Source organism: Zeugodacus cucurbitae, chromosome 6 (genome assembly GCF_028554725.1).
Source record: "Zeugodacus cucurbitae isolate PBARC_wt_2022May chromosome 6, idZeuCucr1.2, whole genome shotgun sequence".
NCBI classification, from domain to species: Eukaryota; Metazoa; Arthropoda; class Insecta; order Diptera; family Tephritidae; genus Zeugodacus; species Zeugodacus cucurbitae.
In genome coordinates, this window is record NC_071671.1 from 33,895,473 (window position 1) to 33,914,249 (window position 18,777).

The 18,777-nt window shown below is 36.2% G+C and overlaps 1 protein-coding gene across 1 annotated transcript in view; it reads right to left on the reverse strand.

The window, feature by feature from the left end:
* LOC105218719 (obscurin) overlaps window positions 1-18,777 on the reverse strand; it is a 369,888-nt gene that overhangs the window by 133,932 nt on the left and 217,179 nt on the right. The window contains exons 16-17 of the mRNA XM_054232816.1: window positions 12,234-12,415; window positions 12,067-12,126 (exon numbers count right to left, since the gene is read on the reverse strand). Coding sequence (XP_054088791.1) covers window positions 12,067-12,126; window positions 12,234-12,415 — 242 coding nt within the window. The remainder of the gene's footprint in view (window positions 1-12,066; window positions 12,127-12,233; window positions 12,416-18,777) is intronic.

Sequence of the window (18,777 nt, forward strand, 5' to 3'; positions counted from 1 at the left end):
TTCAAGGTGGACTTAAGCAATATCAGCTTCCTTCAACTCTTAAGCGATAGTCACATGGAATATTTTGGGACCTTCGTTAAATTTTCCTTTCAGCTTGGGACGTGAAACGTTTTGTGGGTTGCTACCAATCAATTTTTTTTTTAATTTAGCAGTAATGTACTGAAAAGTAGTGTGTATTTTATTGATCATATTGGATATTTCTCTTGCCTTTTTGCCAATGGCGATTTGACTATGTATATGCGCTAGTAAACTTTAAGACCTTTTTTTCTTCAAAAATTAAATTAAATTAAAAACTTTCAAATGAAATTTGCATACCAAACACACATTTTGACGATACACAGTCAATAGCAGACAAAAATAACTTACTTAGTAAATAACTGTATTTAAAGTGTTGTCGACTTAAGCATACAAGTTTGTTTCCTATAATCAGAGTTTTAGTAACTTTTAGAAGAGTTAATATTTTTATTTACATATAAAATTTCCCCAGTTAAGTGCCTATCCCGCTTAAATGCCTGTAATATTTAAGCCACAAATACCAAATTGTTTGCAAATAGTCGTGGTTGTGAACCGATTTCGCGCATATTTCACCCGTGTCATTAGGATGTCAACAAAATATTATATACCGAATTTCATTGAAATCGGTAGAGTAGTTCCCGAGACATGGTTTTTGACCCATAAGTGGGCGACGCCACGCACATTTTCCATTTTGTGAAAAAATCTGAGTGTAGCTCTCCTTTGCCATTTTTCCTGCAAAATTTAGTATTTCTGATGTTTTTCGTTAGTGAGTTAACGCACTTTTAGTGATTTTCGACCTAACCTTTGTATGGGTGTCTCGTTCTCAATGAATGAACATGGAAAGAACAAGCGGATAATGGAATAACACTTCTTATAATTATGAGATGAATTTGTAACATTAGCAATTTTATGTATTTGTCTATATTTAGACAATACTTTATTTGAACAAAATAATTTTTTTCTTTTAAAATTTACTATATGTCGACGTTTTTTTCTTCTCCAAATCACCAATTGTTTGCACACAGCGCTATAAACGACAAACATATGATCACCGATCGTATAAAATCAAACATTTTTGCGAACGGATTGTTCGATCGAACACACATGTGTATCGTGTATGGCCACTTTAAGGCAAGTAGTGATCGCTGGTCGCTATAAAAAGTCACTTTGATTTAAAAGTCACCGTCTCTCTTGCACCGATACTGAAAAATCACTACTTCGCCCATCAGTTGTGTAAATCATGGATGCTTGTGCTTCTGCTTTGATTTTGTTCTTTTTAATAGTTCTTAATTATTGAATGAATATTAGATATTCAGTAAATAACGGTGAAAATTCAAATTGTGAGTGTTTAGACTAATTAAAATTTGATTTAAATGATAACTTACGGACGTGTGTGCATATATGAATTAATTAATTGTTTTTTATTATAAATATGAATTCATTTTTATTGTCATTATTTTGATTTAATTGAAAAGATCTTGACTAGTAACTTATTCACTATATTTCTTTACAAATTGCTGCTAGTTTTCCGTTTACTTACAGCCCTATCCTGTGCAATTGACAAAATAAAAAAATTGAAAATGTTTTCAGATTCTTATCAAATAACTGCCTCCACGGCAGCTTGAAATTACTGTCAATGTGTCATGTTAAATTCTCATGCCCATACAATTTGTATGGAGCACAGCGAAACAACGCAACGGCACCGCTGATCGGTTAAGAAGTTCGATTTTGACAGAGTGTCCAGAAGTAAAGTTGGCTGCGAAAAACGAAGTTTCTCTGTACAATAAAATTCCACAACAACAATTCAAGTAAAATTGTTGATATTTTACATAATGACGCATCGACGTTAACGCAGATGATAAGGTTACACCGCCTTTACTCGGTCGCCAGAGCCTCGTATCTTCATTTATTTTATACAAAAAAGGAAAACTAAACATCTTAATATAAAAATAACGCGGGCCATCAGCTTGTTCACGAATTTCCTTATACATATATTATAAAAGCAAAAGTTGTGATCATTATAATTGATTGTATAGAAATAGTAAAAATGCTTAAATAATTAATAAAAATAAAGTAAACTTTACAATAGTTAATGCTTAATTTTCGATAAAGTAATAAAGCAAATAATACTGAGTTTGTGGAGGGAACACTTCTCCAGCATGCTGAATGGCAGTGAAAGTACAACACCAGGAGATGGCGAACTCGATTCCCCAATCGACGACGTTGGAACAGATGTTTCATTGCCCGACCGTGATGAAATTAAAATAGCAATTACCCGCTTGAGGAACAACAAGGCGGAGGGGGCAGATGGATTGCCGGCGGAGCTATTCAAATACGACGGCGAAGAGCTGATAAGGTGCATGCATCAGCTACTTTGCGGAATATGGTCGGAAGAAAGCATGCCCGACGAGTGGAATCTCAGTGTACTCTGCCCAATCCACAAAAAGGGAGACCCCACAATCTGCGCCAACTACCGTGGAATAAGCCTCCTTAACATCGCTTATAAGGTTCTATCGAGCGTACTGTGTGAAAGACTAAAGCCCACCGTCAACAAACTGATTGGACCTTATCAGTGTGGCTTTAGACCTGGAAAATCAACAACTGACCAGTTATTCACCATGCGCAAAATCTTGGAAAAGATCCGTGAAAAGCGGATCGACACACACCATCTAGTTGTAGATTTTAAAGCTAAAGTGTACAGCTGCTGGCGTACGTCGATGATATCGATATCATTGGAAACAACACCCGCGCCGTTAGTTCTGCTTTTTCCAGACTGGATAAGGAAGCGAAGCGCATGGGTCTGGTGGTGAACGAGGACAAGACGAAATATCTTCTGTCATCAAACAATCAGTCAGCGCATTCGCGTCTTGGCTCACACGTCACTGTTGACAGTCATAACTTTGAAGTTGTAGATAATTTCGTATACCTGGACACCAGCATCAACACCGATAATAATGTCAGCCTTGAAATCAAACGCAGAATCACTCCTGCCAACAGGTGCTACTATGGACTGAGTAGGCAATGGAAAAGTGGAGTCCTCTCTCGACGAACAAAAACTAAACTCTACAAGTCCCTCATCATTCCCGTCCTACTTTATGGTGCAGAAGCGTGGACGATTTCAACATTCGATGAGACGGCACTAGGAGTTTTCGATAGAAAGGTTTTGCGGAAGATTTATGGTCCCTTAAACATTGGCAACGGCGAATACCGCAGAAGATGGAATGATTAGCTGTATGTGTTATTCGACGACATAGACATAGTCCAACTACGCTGGCTAGGTCATGTTGTTCGAATGGACGAAAGTGCTTCAGCTCTGAAAGTGTTAGATGCAGCACCCGCTGGTGGAAGCCGAGGAAGAAGGAGGCCTCCCCTCCGATGAAAGGACCAGGTGGAGAAAGACCTGTCTACTTGTACTTGTGTACCTGTGTACTTATCTCTTAAACTAATTCAGATATTGACATGCGTCCAAAAGTGAGAATAGTTTATTTATTTTTTTTATTAGTTATTTGAAAGTAAATACAATTTATTAAAAAAACCAAGTTTTCTCCGAAAAATTAAAATAGCTCCGATTTGGGAAGCCAAAAAAACATGTTAAAGAAAAATTAAAAAATTATTTTGTGTAAGTTCGAGAGGTAAACATATGTTTCCATTTCTTCTGAAGTGCTGCCTTGACCTCATTTTTACTATTAATTTTGGGCTTTGGTAACTTTATATCCATATATGCTACCTATATGGAGGACCTCTATGGAGGAAGCGGCAGCACTTTTTAAAACCAATAAAACGGAATGACTCGGGTCGTTCTTCTGAAAGAGGCAGTAACCACCATTTAAGTTAAGTTTATGTGCTTACAGAGCCAAATTATGGGTTTTAATATTGCAAAGTAGTTCATTATTTTCACTATTCCTTCGATTAAAAGAAGATTTGCCATTTGAGTCCATTACACCTTACACTATAATGCAACCTCCTCCATGCTTAACAGTATTATTTGAATTTAGATTTTACAGCGCTTCTTCCTTCTTTCACCATACAAATTAACGATTATCAGATCAAATTAGATTAAATTTGTACTCATCTGCAAAACTTACTGCATTCTAAAGTTTGTTATCACGTGGATATACTATTTGGCTTGTTTCGTGATGTGTGCTGTCTAAAATCTAGTGAGTACAAGAAGTTCCGCACAGGTTCAAGGTGGACTTAAGCAATATCAGCTTCCTTCAACTCTTAAGCGATAGTCACATGGAATATTTTGGGACCTTCGTTCAATTTTCCTTTCAGCTTGGGACGTGAAACGTTTTGTGGGTTGCTACCAATCAATTTTTTTTTTAATTTAGCAGTAATGTACTGAAAAGTAGTGTGTATTTTATTGATCATATTGGATATTTCTCTTGCCTTTTTGCCAATGGCGATTTGACTATGTATATGCGCTAGTAAACTTTAAGACCTTTTTTTCTTCAAAAATTAAATTAAATTAAAAACTTTCAAATGAAATTTGCATACCAAACACACATTTTGACGATACACAGTCAATAGCAGACAAAAATAACTTACTTAGTAAATAACTGTATTTAAAGTGTTGTCGACTTAAGCATACAAGTTTGTTTCCTATAATCAGAGTTTTAGTAACTTTTAGAAGAGTTAATATTTTTATTTACATATAAAATTTCCCCAGTTAAGTGCCTATCCCGCTTAAATGCCTGTAATATTTAAGCCACAAATACCAAATTGTTTGCAAATAGTCGTGGTTGTGAACCGATTTCGCGCATATTTCACCCGTGTCATTAGGATGTCAACAAAATATTATATACCGAATTTCATTGAAATCGGTAGAGTAGTTCCCGAGACATGGTTTTTGACCCATAAGTGGGCGACGCCACGCACATTTTCCATTTTGTGAAAAAATCTGAGTGTAGCTCTCCTTTGCCATTTTTCCTGCAAAATTTAGTATTTCTGATGTTTTTCGTTAGTGAGTTAACGCACTTTTAGTGATTTTCGACCTAACCTTTGTATGGGAGGTGAGCGTGATTATTATCCGATTATATCAATTTTTATGGTGTGTGATGGAGTACGTAAAGAAAATCGACCATAGGAAGATTGGTATATATAGCTTAATTGGTTTGCAAGATATTCGCAAAAAACTTATTTAGGGTCGCGTTCACGCCCATTCTTAAAAAAAACACAGGGAACATTTGTACCAAGTTTCGTCAAGAAATTTTAATTTTTACTTACGTTATCTGTTGCACGGACGGACAGACAGACATCTGGATTTAAACTCGTCTCGTCATCCTGATCATTTTGATATATATTTATAACCCTATATCTAACTCGTTTAGTTTTATGACTTATGCCGTTATAGAACAAAAACGCCCTAGTGCGAGCTTGTATATTTCTAATATTTTGTCCTTCAAGTCGATGCATACACTCCGTACTCGATTCTCAACCGCGTACTTGGGAGGTTTTGAAATTTTTTTTAGCAAACAGCTGCGAGCGCTCGTTACTCCATGATTGCGATGTGAAGTGAAGATTCTCCATCAAGGAGTATTTTTGATACCCTCCCCTGGGAACTATTTCCAGAAAGTTGAGATTCTAGCTATACATATGGCTTATCGGAGTGAATGTAGCTTTCCAATGGTGAAATAATTTTTGAAATCGGCTTAGTAGTTTTTGAGGTTATTCATTACAAACATACATACAAATTTTTCCTCTTATAATATTAGTATAGATAAAAAAATTAAATAGAAGGGAACCGTTTTGATTAAGCTATTAGCATATTTTGTATGGAAGGCTTAGCCAACAATAATATGTTGGCTTGTCAGAAGCTATCCTAACTTGTATATAGAACTGGAGGCATAATCAGTTCATCAATTTTTTCATTCACAAACCTTAGGGAATTTGCAAAAAAAGTAGTTGGGAATAGCATTATTTATAGTATTATTTAATTAACCTAATTAAATATGATTGACTTATAGCATTAAAATGCAACACATATGCATGTCCAAGGTTGTATTTTAGATGAGCGAAATCAATAATGCCATGTTCCGACCGACACTTAGTCACAAGATTTAGACTGTTGAGCAGATTATCTCATTAATCTACTGGATATACCAAAATTATGCGGATACCTCATTAAAAACTCTATCGCCACTTGTCATAGTGCTACAAAATTTTGTGGTAAAAATGGCTCGAAGGACAAATTATTCTCAAAAAAGACACTACAAATATGAATTCTTTAAATGCTTTTAATTTGAAATGAAAGATAATTGATTAAACAAGTAATATTTTTTTTAAGATATACTTTTATTAAGATAACACACAATTTGACCCATAATTAGCTATATGAGAGCTACGGGAAGTTATGACCCGATTTTAACCATTTCTGGTACAGAGACACACTATTAGAAGAAAAAGATTTCCTCTGAATTAAATTGAGATATCTAAGAGATTTACCGATATTTTCGGTGAAAATTTACCATAAGGCACTGAGTTCTTCATATTCGATGTCCGGGGAATTGAAAAGTTATAGTCCGATTTCGACAATTTTTTCACAAGTGATGCCACAGATCATATACAGTATTTGTGCAGAGTTTTATTTCGCTACCTTTATTAGTTCCTTATATATATTTTATAAAGTGAAGGAATAAGATGGAATTCAAAATTGAGTTATATGGGAAGTTGTCGTGGTTGTGAACAGATTTCATCCATTTTCCACAAGTGTCATCAGAGTGTAAAGAAAATATTACATAACGGATTGCATTGAAATCGGTAGAGTAGTTCCTGAGATATGGTTTTGGACACATAAGTGGGCGATGCAACGTCCTTTTTCTATTTTGTAAATAAATCTGAGTGCAGCTTCTTTCTGCTATTTCTTCTGTAAAATTTAGTGTTTCTGATGTTTTTCGTTAGTGAGTTAACGCAATTTTAGTAATTTTCAACTCAACCTTTGTATGGGAGGTGGGCGTGGTTATTATCCGATACCAACTATTTTCATGATGTATGGTGGGGTACATAAGGAACCGACTGCAGAAAGTTTGGTTTATATAGCTTTATTGGTTTGCAAGATATATACAACAAACCTATTTGGGGCGGGCCACGCTCATTTCCCCAAAAAAAATATATCTAAATATGGGCCTTACTAGGACTATCCTTCGTACCAAATTTTAGCTTTATAACTTTATTTATGACTTAGTTATGACTCCTTATGTGTTTTCGGTTTTCGTTTCGGTTTTGTGGGCGTGGCAATGTTCCGATTTTGCCCATTGAAAGCAACCCTCCCACGGTCCCAAGGAACATGTGTACCAAGTTTCGTCAAGATATCTCAATTTTTACTTAAGTTATCTGATCATTTTGATATATATAACCCTATATCTAACTTATTTAGTTTTATGACTTACAAACAACCGTTATGTGAACAAAACTATAATACTCTCTTAGCAACTTTTGTTGCGAGACTATAATAAAACGTAAGGCTTGGACGCAGCCAGAAATTAAGTGGAAAATATTATTATTTGTTTGCAAATTCATAGCGTTCTCTTTTCTCAATGAAAATGCTGCCTCTTTATATTTTAACATTATCCACATGGTGGATTACCTCTTTCAATGTATCCATTTTTTACATAATAAAAAGCAAAAAAATGCACAATAAAAGCAAAAAAACGCTATAAGATGATTTACATATATCAGTTTAAATGACATGAAAATGATTTTATTATATGCATGTCTTTGTCAAATATTTGCCAATACATGAATATATTTTTTTTAATTTTGAATTCTTTAGATACAATATAATATGTAGTTGTCTTTATTTTACCCATTCATTTGACACAATAAGGTAATTTAGTACTGTAAAAATAGAGGCCCCATTAAAGCTATATAATGTAAATCTAATACATATATTTAAGATGTGTACGGGAAGGTATGCGGATATACAAATATTCTTTTCATTCAGATCACTCTCATACATATGTATGTATCTCATATTTTTCGAGTATCAGACATTTTTAAATTAACAGGTCAACGTTAGCAAATTTGTATATTCCTCTATATTTTCATATGAGAGGCGCCTTTGACATGGAACTTAAAACATTCAGTCATCATTTAATTCTGTATATATAATAAATGACCGAATTTATTAAATTATATATTAATAGTATACTGAAAGGGATTCAAAATAGTCTCAGTATCGTATGGACCGATTTTATTTGTTTTTGCTACCAAATCACAGTACGACATTTGTAATATTCTTGTTTAATTTTACCATGGGACATATGACCGATAAATACTGTGAACCAGTATATACAGTATAGCAAACCAGAGGCACGATACGGAAATTGTTAAATTTTTAAACAAATTTTTAAATTTTTAAACCCCTTTTCAACACCATTCTTCGGTATATTCATTAACTTCATTACATAATACAGATAAAACTAATAAAGGCGATTATCCCAAATCTTTTAGTTTCCCCTTAAACGCGATACATTTTGTGTTTATTTACATATACGATATGTACAGTGTAGAGTAAAAGTCTTGATACCCTACCATTTCGAAGACATTTTACAAAATATATCACAAAAGTTTGCGAATAATTCCATTATTAATTGAAATTAAGTAAATACATTTTATCTCTTGTGAAAAATATAAAAATTGGATATTAAGAGTGTTTCATTTAAAAAAAATAGTCAAAAATCCAAGGAAAACTCAAAAATTCGCAACGCAAAAGTGTTGATACTCCTGCAAAAAAGTAGGAAATGTATAAAAAAGCTTAATAATAAGTTGACCAAAATTTCTTTTAACCCTCTAACAGGCAAGACCGCCCGAGGCGGCCTTTATAAATTGTCACAAATTCCTAAGAAATTGCTTTGTTGTCTACAACTGTTAAAAGAAGAAAAGTTAATATACTTTCTTATAAAAAATAAAAAGTAGTTCAAGTTTTAAGAATACAAACACGAAGACCGCCTCAGGGCGGCCTTGCCTGTTTACGCTTAGATATATTGAAATAGACGAGAATGATAGTGATTTTAACAGTGACGATGAATTGGACGACCGCGATTTTATGCCTGATGAAATATTTCCGGAAGATGAACATGCTATTTCAGCGTGTATTCGGGAAATGAATGAGGCAACTGATTCATTTGTACAAATCATCGATATGTCCTTGGATATAAGTTCAATTGATGATATACCTGTAGGATCATCAATGCTCACTGAAATACCTGAAGCATCTTCTTCTACTGCAGCGACCGCGATCTTCATTACCAACCTTGGAAGCTACTGGTCCCTTAGTCATTCCCTTTTCTGGTGGTTTTACAAGTTCAGGTATATGTTTTTCATTCAAAGTTTGCACTTGATTGCCTCAGTCGATAACATATATTTTATAGGTATTGAAAATATGTCGAAAAGTGCAAATGATTTTTTAAATATTATTTGGCGAAAGAAAAATATGCGTTTGCATGTGAACGAAGTGGCTTTCCGCGGCAACTCATGCTTACCACCGCGAATAAGAAAGCTTGACACACCGATGAAAATGTTCTGCTATTTTTTTACAAAAGAACTAGTTCTATTGATTGTGGAAGAAACAAATCGAGCAGCTTATTCTGAAAACGTCAACAGCCAGTTTAAGATCGACGCTGAAAGAATTTTTAAATACATTGGCGTATTCATTTATATGTCCGTTTACCGTTATCCGAATTGGGGCAAAAATGCTTTCACTCCAATTCAAGAATCAATGACTGTAAAACAGTTTTTGGCGATAAAAATATATTTGTCTTTTAGAGATGAAAGCAAGAGGATTGAAAAAGGTTAACCGAGATATGATCCGTTGTTTCGTATCCGAAAATTATCAGATGAACTCAACAAACTGTTCGATTCTGTTCCAAAGTCTGCTCGTCTGCTCGTCTTTGCGTCGATGAGCAAATGTGTAGCACAAAATTAAAACATTATCTTCGGCAATATATGCCAATTAAGCCACACAAGTGGGGAATAAAATTATTCGTTTTGTGTGACTCCACTGGATTTGCGTATCGCTTCGAAGTCTATAACGGCGCTGGCGATAACATCATTTTACCAGGTCAGCCGGATCTTGGAAGTACTGCAAATGTAGTTGCACGACTATCACAAACAATACCTGATTTTGCTCATCACATTCTCTACTTCGACAATTTCTATACATCGTTACATTTGTTGGTATATTTACTCGCAAGGGGCATCTACAGTTTGGGCACGATACGAGCATACCGAATACCAAAATGCAAGTTTCCCTTGGATAAGTATGTAAAGAACGAAGAAAGACGATACTCAATTGAGTACGTTGGGGATGCATATGGTGTCGATATTAACACGGTTTTGTAGAAAGGCAACAAGACAGTCCGATTGGCATCAATTTACGTTCGCATCCAGCCATTTAAAAGAGAAAATGAAAACCAGCAATCGGCCAAAGTTGCACGCTACGATCGAAAACAAAAGCAGCATATAGAAGTAGATTGCCCCCAAATTATACGGGAATATAATAGCCATATGGGAGGAGTAGACTTAATGGATGGACTTATGGGTCGTTATCATATCCACGCAAAGACTCGAAATCCGAAACCTTTTTTACCATTTCGTAGATATGGCTGCGACAAATTCATATATTTTGTATCGACGTCTGCATTTAGAAAATTGTAACAACAATCTATCTGCACAAGATGACAAGCTGTTAAAGTTGCTGCTGGTCTTGTCCTTACAAACTCAATCGTCCCGCTGGGCGTTTCCAAGTTTCACAACATCAACACCCGTAGGAAAGAAATTTGATCAGTATGATCACTTTCCCATTTGGCTTCCTAAAGATGGTGAAAAAAGAAAATGTAAATTGTGCCTAAGTTCAGAAACGCAGTGTTTTTGTTCCAAATGTAAACTAAATTTATGCTGCTCAAAACGAAAAACTGTTTTTTTTTGACTATCATCACAAAAACTAATAAACATTGTTATTTGAATTCCCCTAGTTATTGAAATCCTTATTTTGTATTTCTTATTTTTTTTTTCTTTTGAAATAAAATGAAGTTTTAATTGAAACTGCACTTATTTCTTTACTTTGATCTAAGCCGGCAAAGCTGCCCTGAAGCGGGCTTCAGATTATTTTCACCTGCGAGCACAAAAAAATTAAAACAAATCATATGATGATATTTTTGAGGTTTATGGAGCCCATTTAAACTAGAAAAAAATTCCCAATCTTTTCTGTCCACGATTTTAGTTTTGCCTGTTAGAGGGTTAATATCCGGTGGGCTATTCCCATAATCAAAGAACTATTTTTAGTTGGTCAAACATGGGGTGAATAAATTTTTTGTGTAATCTGTACCTATATTTTGCCATTCATCTTCATCTTGGAGCAAGTTTTTAAGTTGATTTTTTGAAGTAATATTGTGTTTTCTTAGGTGTTTTTATAAATAATACCATACATGTGCGATGAGATTGCCATCTGGGCTCTTTGGAGGTGTTAGTAACAAATTGGGAACTTTTTGTATTAACCACATCTTCACTATGTGTGCGGTATGTTTGGGATCGTTGTCCTGCTGGAAATAAAATATCCAGTCAATCCTATTTTTCCCCACTTTGTAACACATTTTCTTGAAGAATTTTCAAATACACTTCTTTAGTCATAATTTCATCGATAAAAACAAGATTGCCAATTTGGTTTGGTTGATTTGGCTTCCTCCACACTTAAAATCGCTTATCATATCCGATGGAATTATTGCCATGCAAACTTCAGTGAAATCATTGGTAAGCAGAACTGTGATTACTGAACAGTTACTGCTATATATTTTGTATTTTATTGACTTAGGAATTATGTAAGAAATGTATTTGGTGAGTTAAATGTTTCACAGTCTCGACCACTTTTTGCACAATATACCATTGGTATAAATTTCTGCTTTAAAATTATTAACTCGGATTAATTCAAATGTACCATAAGTACGGTTTATCTCTTACAAATATCATTCTATATATGTGTTAAATAAGTTTTCAAAACTAAATAGCAGCTGAAGCAAATGAGTTAGTATTCGCAAACTGATATATTATGTTTACCACCACTTTCAACGCTTTGCTCTTTGGGTCCATCCACTTCCTCTTTTCTTTCTAGTTCATCTGGTAAGGGATTGGTATGAAATGTAATGTTTTATGTTTTTAAGTGTAAATACATATTATATGCATAACTTTATGAAATAAAAATCAATATTTATATTTTTACTTACTGAGAACAATAACCTTGCATTGCGATTGACTCTCGCCAATGGCGTTTAGAGCCTTCACTTCGTAAGTACCAGCATCTTTTGGTTTGCAAATTGTGAGTGATAAGTTATAGTCCTCTGTACGGTATGAGTCCCGGGAAATTTTTACTCGAGCATCAGCACTTATTTCCTGTCCATCTTTAAACCTTGTATTAGAATTAACATAAATAAATATCTTTAAAATAAAAAAAAATAACAATAATAAGAAAGACGTAAGCTCGGCGAATATTATATTATGAATCACAAGTTTACAATATGAAGAGTCCTGAATACTATAATGTCAAAAAAATATATATGTTTGTAACAGTTGCCATTAAATAAATACATATAAAATGATTTATATAACCGATATCGATAAGGAAGGTAACCGTCCGTCGTTCTGTCCACCCAGTGAAGGAAACTGCGGATCTCCGGGCTGAAGTTATACTAAAACAAGTAAGGGCTAACTTCGGGTGTAACCGAACATTTTATACTCACGCAATTTACTGATGGAGTCATATGTAGAAGTTAACGTAAGTGAGGAAAGTTTCTGACTGTCATTCACTTGGGAGTGGCCAGGAACGATTCTTTTACATGTGGCTCAAGCAGCTCACGACTTCCGGTCTTAGTGAGAAGGCGAAACCCGCTTATGCGGTTGTGCGTAGGGTTTGGGACCCACCACATAAAAACACCCCCCAATGAAAAGGAAGAAACAGCCTCGGATGAGAGACCCCAATTTTGATGACGACCACTGCAAACGTTTAAAGGACTAGGAATTAAGGGCATGCACCTGGAATGTCCGGACCCTTAATTGGGAAGGTGCCTCTGCCCAGCTGGTTGATGTCCTCGTAAGAGTAAAGGCAGACATCACCGCAAGGTGGGTCCTTGTGACATCTACTACAGCGGCCATATAAAGGAGCGCAAATTCGGTATGGGATTCGTGATGGGAGAGAGACTCCGTCGTCGAGTCCTGGCATGCACTCCGGTGGATGAACGTCTAGCCACAATCCGCATCAAAGCGAGGTTCTTCAACATATCGCTGATTTGCGCTCACGCCCCGATGGAAGAGAAGGACAAAGTGATCAAAGATACCTTCTATGAGCGCCTAGAACGTACCTATGAGCGCTGCCCCGCCACGATGTCAAAATCGTGCTTGGCGATTTCACCGCTAGGGTGAGTAAAGAAGGTGTCTTTGGCACAACAGTCGGAAAATTCAGCCTCCATGACGAAACATCGTTGAAAGGTCTGAGGCTGATCGACTTCGCCGGGGCCCGAAATATGGTCGTCTGTAGTACTAGATTCCAGCATAAGAAAATCCATCAAGCTACTTGGCTGTCCCCGGATCGAATCACTCGCAACCAGATCGATCATGTTGTGATAGATGGACGACATGTCTCCAGTGTTTTTGATGTGCGTACTCTTCGTGGTCCCAACATCGACTCGGACCACTATCTTGTAGCAGCTAAGATACGCACCCGCCTCTGTGTAGAAAAGCGCACACGTCAACAAACATAAGGAAAGTTCGACATCGAGAAGCTGCAATCACAACCGACAGCCGAACGATTTTCTACTCGACTTGCACTCCTGCTCTCTGAGAGCACTCATCAGCATCTCGGTATAAGGGAACTGTGGGATGGCATTTCAAACTCCTTACGTACAGCTGCAACTGAAACCATTGGCTTTCGGCAAAGTCAAAAAAACAGCTGGTATGATGAGGATTGTCGTCTCGCAGTGGAGAGAAAACAGACTGCCTACCTCGCAATGTTGCGATCGACCGCAACACGAGCGGGATGGGAAAGATACCAAAAGCAGAAGACGGAAGCGAGACGCATTTGCAGACAAAAAAAGGAGGCCGAAATGCGTGAGTATGAAGAGCTTGACCAGCTCGCCGACAGGGGTAATGCTCGAAGATTTTACGAAAAGATCCGGCGACTAACTGAAGGTTTCAAGACCGGAGCACATTCCTGTAGGACCCCCAAAGGTGATATAGTTATTGATGACCAGAGTATACTGGGTTTGTGGAGGGAACACTTCTCCAGCCTGCTGAATGGCAGTGAAAGTACAACACCAGGCGATGGCGAACCCGATTCCCCATCGACGACGATGGAGCAGATGTTCCATTGCCCGACCGTGAAGAAATTCGAATAGTAATTACCTGCTTGAAGAACAATAAGGCGGCGGGGGCCGATGGATTACCGGCCGAGCTATTCAAATGCGGCGGCGAAGAGCTAATAAGGTGCTTGCATCAACTTCTTTGCAGAAAATGGTCGGAAGAAAGCATACCTGATGATTGGAATCTCAGTGTACTCTGCCCAATACACAAAAAGGGAGACCCCACCGCGTATAAGGTTCAGTCAAGCGTACTGTGTGAAAGACTAAAGCCCACCGTCAACAAACTGATTGGACCTTATCAGTGTGGCTTTAGACCTAGAAAATCAACAAAAGACCAGATATTCACCATGCGCCAAATTTTGGAGAAGACCCGTGAAAATAGGTCTTTAAAGCTGCTTTCGACAGCACGAAAAGGAGCTGCCGTTATGGCTCGATATCTGAATTTGGTATCCCCGCAATACTAATACGGCTGTGTAAGCTTACGTTGAGCAACACCAAAAGCTCCGTCAGGATCGGGAAGGACCTCTCCGAGCCGTTCGATACCAGACGAGGTTTCAGACAAGGTGACTCACTCTCGTGTGATTTCTTTAATCTGATGCTGGAGAAAATAATACGAGCTGCAGAGCTAAATAGAGAAGGTACAATCTTCTATAAGAGTGTACAGTTGCTGGCGTACGCCGATGATATCGATATCATTGGAAACAACACCTGCGCCGTTAGTTCTGCTTTTTCCAGACTGGATAAGGAAGCGAAGCGTATGGGTCTGGTGGTGAATGAGGACAAGACGAAATATCTCCTGTCGTCAAACAAACAGTCAGCGCATTCGCGTCTGTTGACAGTCATAACTTTGAAGTTGTAGATAATTTCGTCTACCTGGGAACCAGCATTAACAGCAATAAGAATGTCAGCCTGGAAATCCAACGCAGAATCACTCTTGCCAACAGGTGCTACTACTACTAAGTAGGCAATTGAAAAGTAAGGTTCTCTCTCGACGAACAAAAACCAAACTCTACAAGTCTCTCATCATTCCCGTCCTACTTTATGGAGCAGAAGCGTGGACGATGTCCGATGAGACGGCACGAGGAGTTTTCGAGAGAAAGGTTTTGCGGAAGATTTATGGTCCCTTAAACATTGGCCACGCCGAAAACCGCAGACGATGGAACGATGAGCTGTATGTGTTATTCGACGACATAGAAAAAAAACAGCGGCTACGCTGGCTAGGTCATGTTGTTCGAATCGATGAAAGTGCTCCAGCTCTGAAAGTATTCGATGCAGTACCCGCTGGTGGAAGCCGAGGAAGAGGGAGACCTCCACTCCGATGGAAGGACCAGGTGGAGAGGGACCTGGCTTCGCTTGGTATAACCAATTGGCGCCAAACTGCCAGAAGGAGGGATACGTGGCGCGGACTCGGCTATAACCGCGTAAGCGGTGTCTACGCCAGTCAAGAATAAGAAGAATTTACTGATGTAATTTTATTAACATAACATACGATTTTACTTACATATTCGGTATAAAGTCCAGTATAATAATAAAAACCTGTATATGTAGTATATGCGGGAGATAATTCCTGAGCCGATTTTACTATTTCATTCATTTTCACAACTAAGGGTGTCTGCAGAGGGGACGCTCAAAGCCGTCGAGCGCAAAGCTGATTTCGATCAGCGCTTATCAATTCTAGGTACTGCAGAGTGGTTGCGAGAGTTTAGCGCTGAATTCCGCGAACATTTTATTATTATACACCTATGTACAAGTGTAATTTTAAATTTTGTATTATGCCCTTGTCGAAAAGTTCGATTTATGGAAGGAAATTTGTATGAAAGTTGCCTCCTTTTGCCACTTCAAGAGTTCGAGTTATGGAGAACTTCGAGTTAGGGAAGAAAATGTGTATGAAATTTGGCTTCGAAACGCTATTGCTAATTCAAGTGTTCGAGTTATGGATATCTTCGAGTTATAGAAGTTCGAGTTATGGAAGTTCCACTGTATATTAAATAAATTTTTGAATTTAATTTATTTATTTCAAATTTAAATTAAAAATATCAAGTTACATGTTTATACTTAAAATTGCAAAAATAAAGTGAACAAATATATTTCAGCGCGAGTCAGCGCCGAAAAACACTTCAAAACTGTTTTTCTCGCGTTGATCAGCGTTACGCTCTGCCTCGGTCAACTTCCACTCTGCGCTAACTGTGTGATTTCGTATGAAAATGTATGTGCACAGTTTTGACGTTTATTTCTAGCATTTAACAGCGTTGCGCTCGGCTCGGCTCGGCTTTGAGCGTAAAGTCGATTTCGATCAGCGCTGTTCAATTTTTGGTACCGCAGAGTGTGTACGAAGGTTAGCGCTGAATACCTGGAGTAATTTGTTGTTATACACATTGGTACTTTTGACTTTTATTCTCTTTATGTTTGCATAAAATTAAAAAAAAAAATCAGAAAAAATTGTTTAAATGTGTTCGAATTAAAACAAAAACATTCGATTATATTATTGATTGAAAAAATTGGACCAAGTATATAAATATTATATTATTATATAAAAACATTTTAATTAAATTTTATATAATTATAATTATCAAAATATTAATATATGTAACTTATTTGTTCACTAAATTGCATGTAACTACTCTAATAAAGTGAATAAATACAATGTATGAGAGCGAGTCAGCGCCGAAAAACACTTCCAAACTGTTTTTCTCGCGTTGATCAGCGTTACGCTTGGCTTTCACTCTGCGCTACCTGTGTGATTTCGTATGAAAATATATGCACACAGCTTTGAAGCTTATTTCTAGCATTCATCAGCGTTGCGCTCGGCTTGGCTTTGAGCGTCCACTCTGCAGGTACCCTAAGGTACATTATATCCTCACTTAAATCGGATAAGATATTTCATATATCCAGGGCTTTTGTGGAATCTGATAGTTGTCAGAATCAGAACAAAAAATTCTGGTTCGTGTCATTAATTCTGATATTATTGGTTTGATATTCGAATCAGAAATTTTTTTGGTTTTAGGTGTCATGGAAACCAATTTTATCGGATTAACTATCAGAAACAAACCAAGAGTTTCAGGGCTAACAGATTTGAATTATTTTGTTCAAATTTATATTGATTAGCCGTTAAAACGCTTTGGAAAAATATAAATATTATTAAAATAAAAGATACGAAAGCTAAATGACGTAAATATTGAATTCAACGGATAAAATCTAAATATTTTAAGAAGTTCAAAAAAAAGAAAATTCAGATTAGATCATGGAAATATCTATCTTTTTTCATAAAAGTACATTTTTTTTTAATATGTACATATTTACATAAAAATAAATACTATTTATTACTTTCTTTGAGCATAAAGCGAATTACTGTGATTCCCTTAATCTTTCCTTTTCTTGTTTGCGCTACTTTCATTGCCAAATAAAACAAATGCTGAAATAATTTATAATTTTAATTATATTTTTCGGGTTAATGAATATTTTGAAGTAATTATGTGGTTAAAATTCAAAAAAAATTGTCTTGTAATGAAAATCCAATCAGATTCTGTGACACCAATGAAAATTGGTTTGCCATTCTCGCATTCAGCAAATCTGTCTTGGATTCGGTTTTTGAAAAACCTATAATTAAGTATATGGGAGCTAGGGTATGCTATGATCCAATTTTAAAAGTTTTTGGTACAGAGACTTACTATTAGAAGGAACAGATCTTCTTTGAATTTCTTTAGAATAACTGAGAGCTTTACTAGAGAGAGCTTTATCCAATTTTAAAAATTTTTGTTACAGAGACATACATAGAAGGAACAGATCGAGAATTTCTTTAGAATAACTGAGAGCTTTACCCATATTTTCAGTAAAATATTTCCCTTAGGCAATGAGTTCTTCATGTTCGATATCTGGAGCTTTGAAAAGTTATAGTTCGATTTCGACCATTTTTCTCCAAGTGATGCCACAACTCAAATACAGTATTGATTTAAAGTTTTATTCCGCTATCTTAATTGGTTCCTGATGTACACCCACTCATATAAGTACACATGAGGTAATGATTTTGGCCATATTTTAAAACAAATTAATAAAAACGTAGTTTTGTTTTCACAATTTATTCAAATTTATTTATTAAAAACGTGGTGAAAATCGTTACCATACGTATACATATGTGAGTGTGGGTATTTATTATAAAGTGAACGAATAGAAAGGAATTCAAAATTGTATTATATGTGAGGTAGGCGGCGTTGTGAACCGATTTCGCCCATTTTCCATCGGTTCTATCAGGATGTCAAAAAATTATAATGCACCGAATTTCATTGAAATCTTTCTACTAGATTCTGAGATATGAATTTTGACCCATAAATGGTGTCTTCCATTTTTCATTTTTTTAATCTGAGCTTTTTCTGTAATTTATTCTGTAAAACTTAATGTTTCTTATGCTTTTCATTAATGA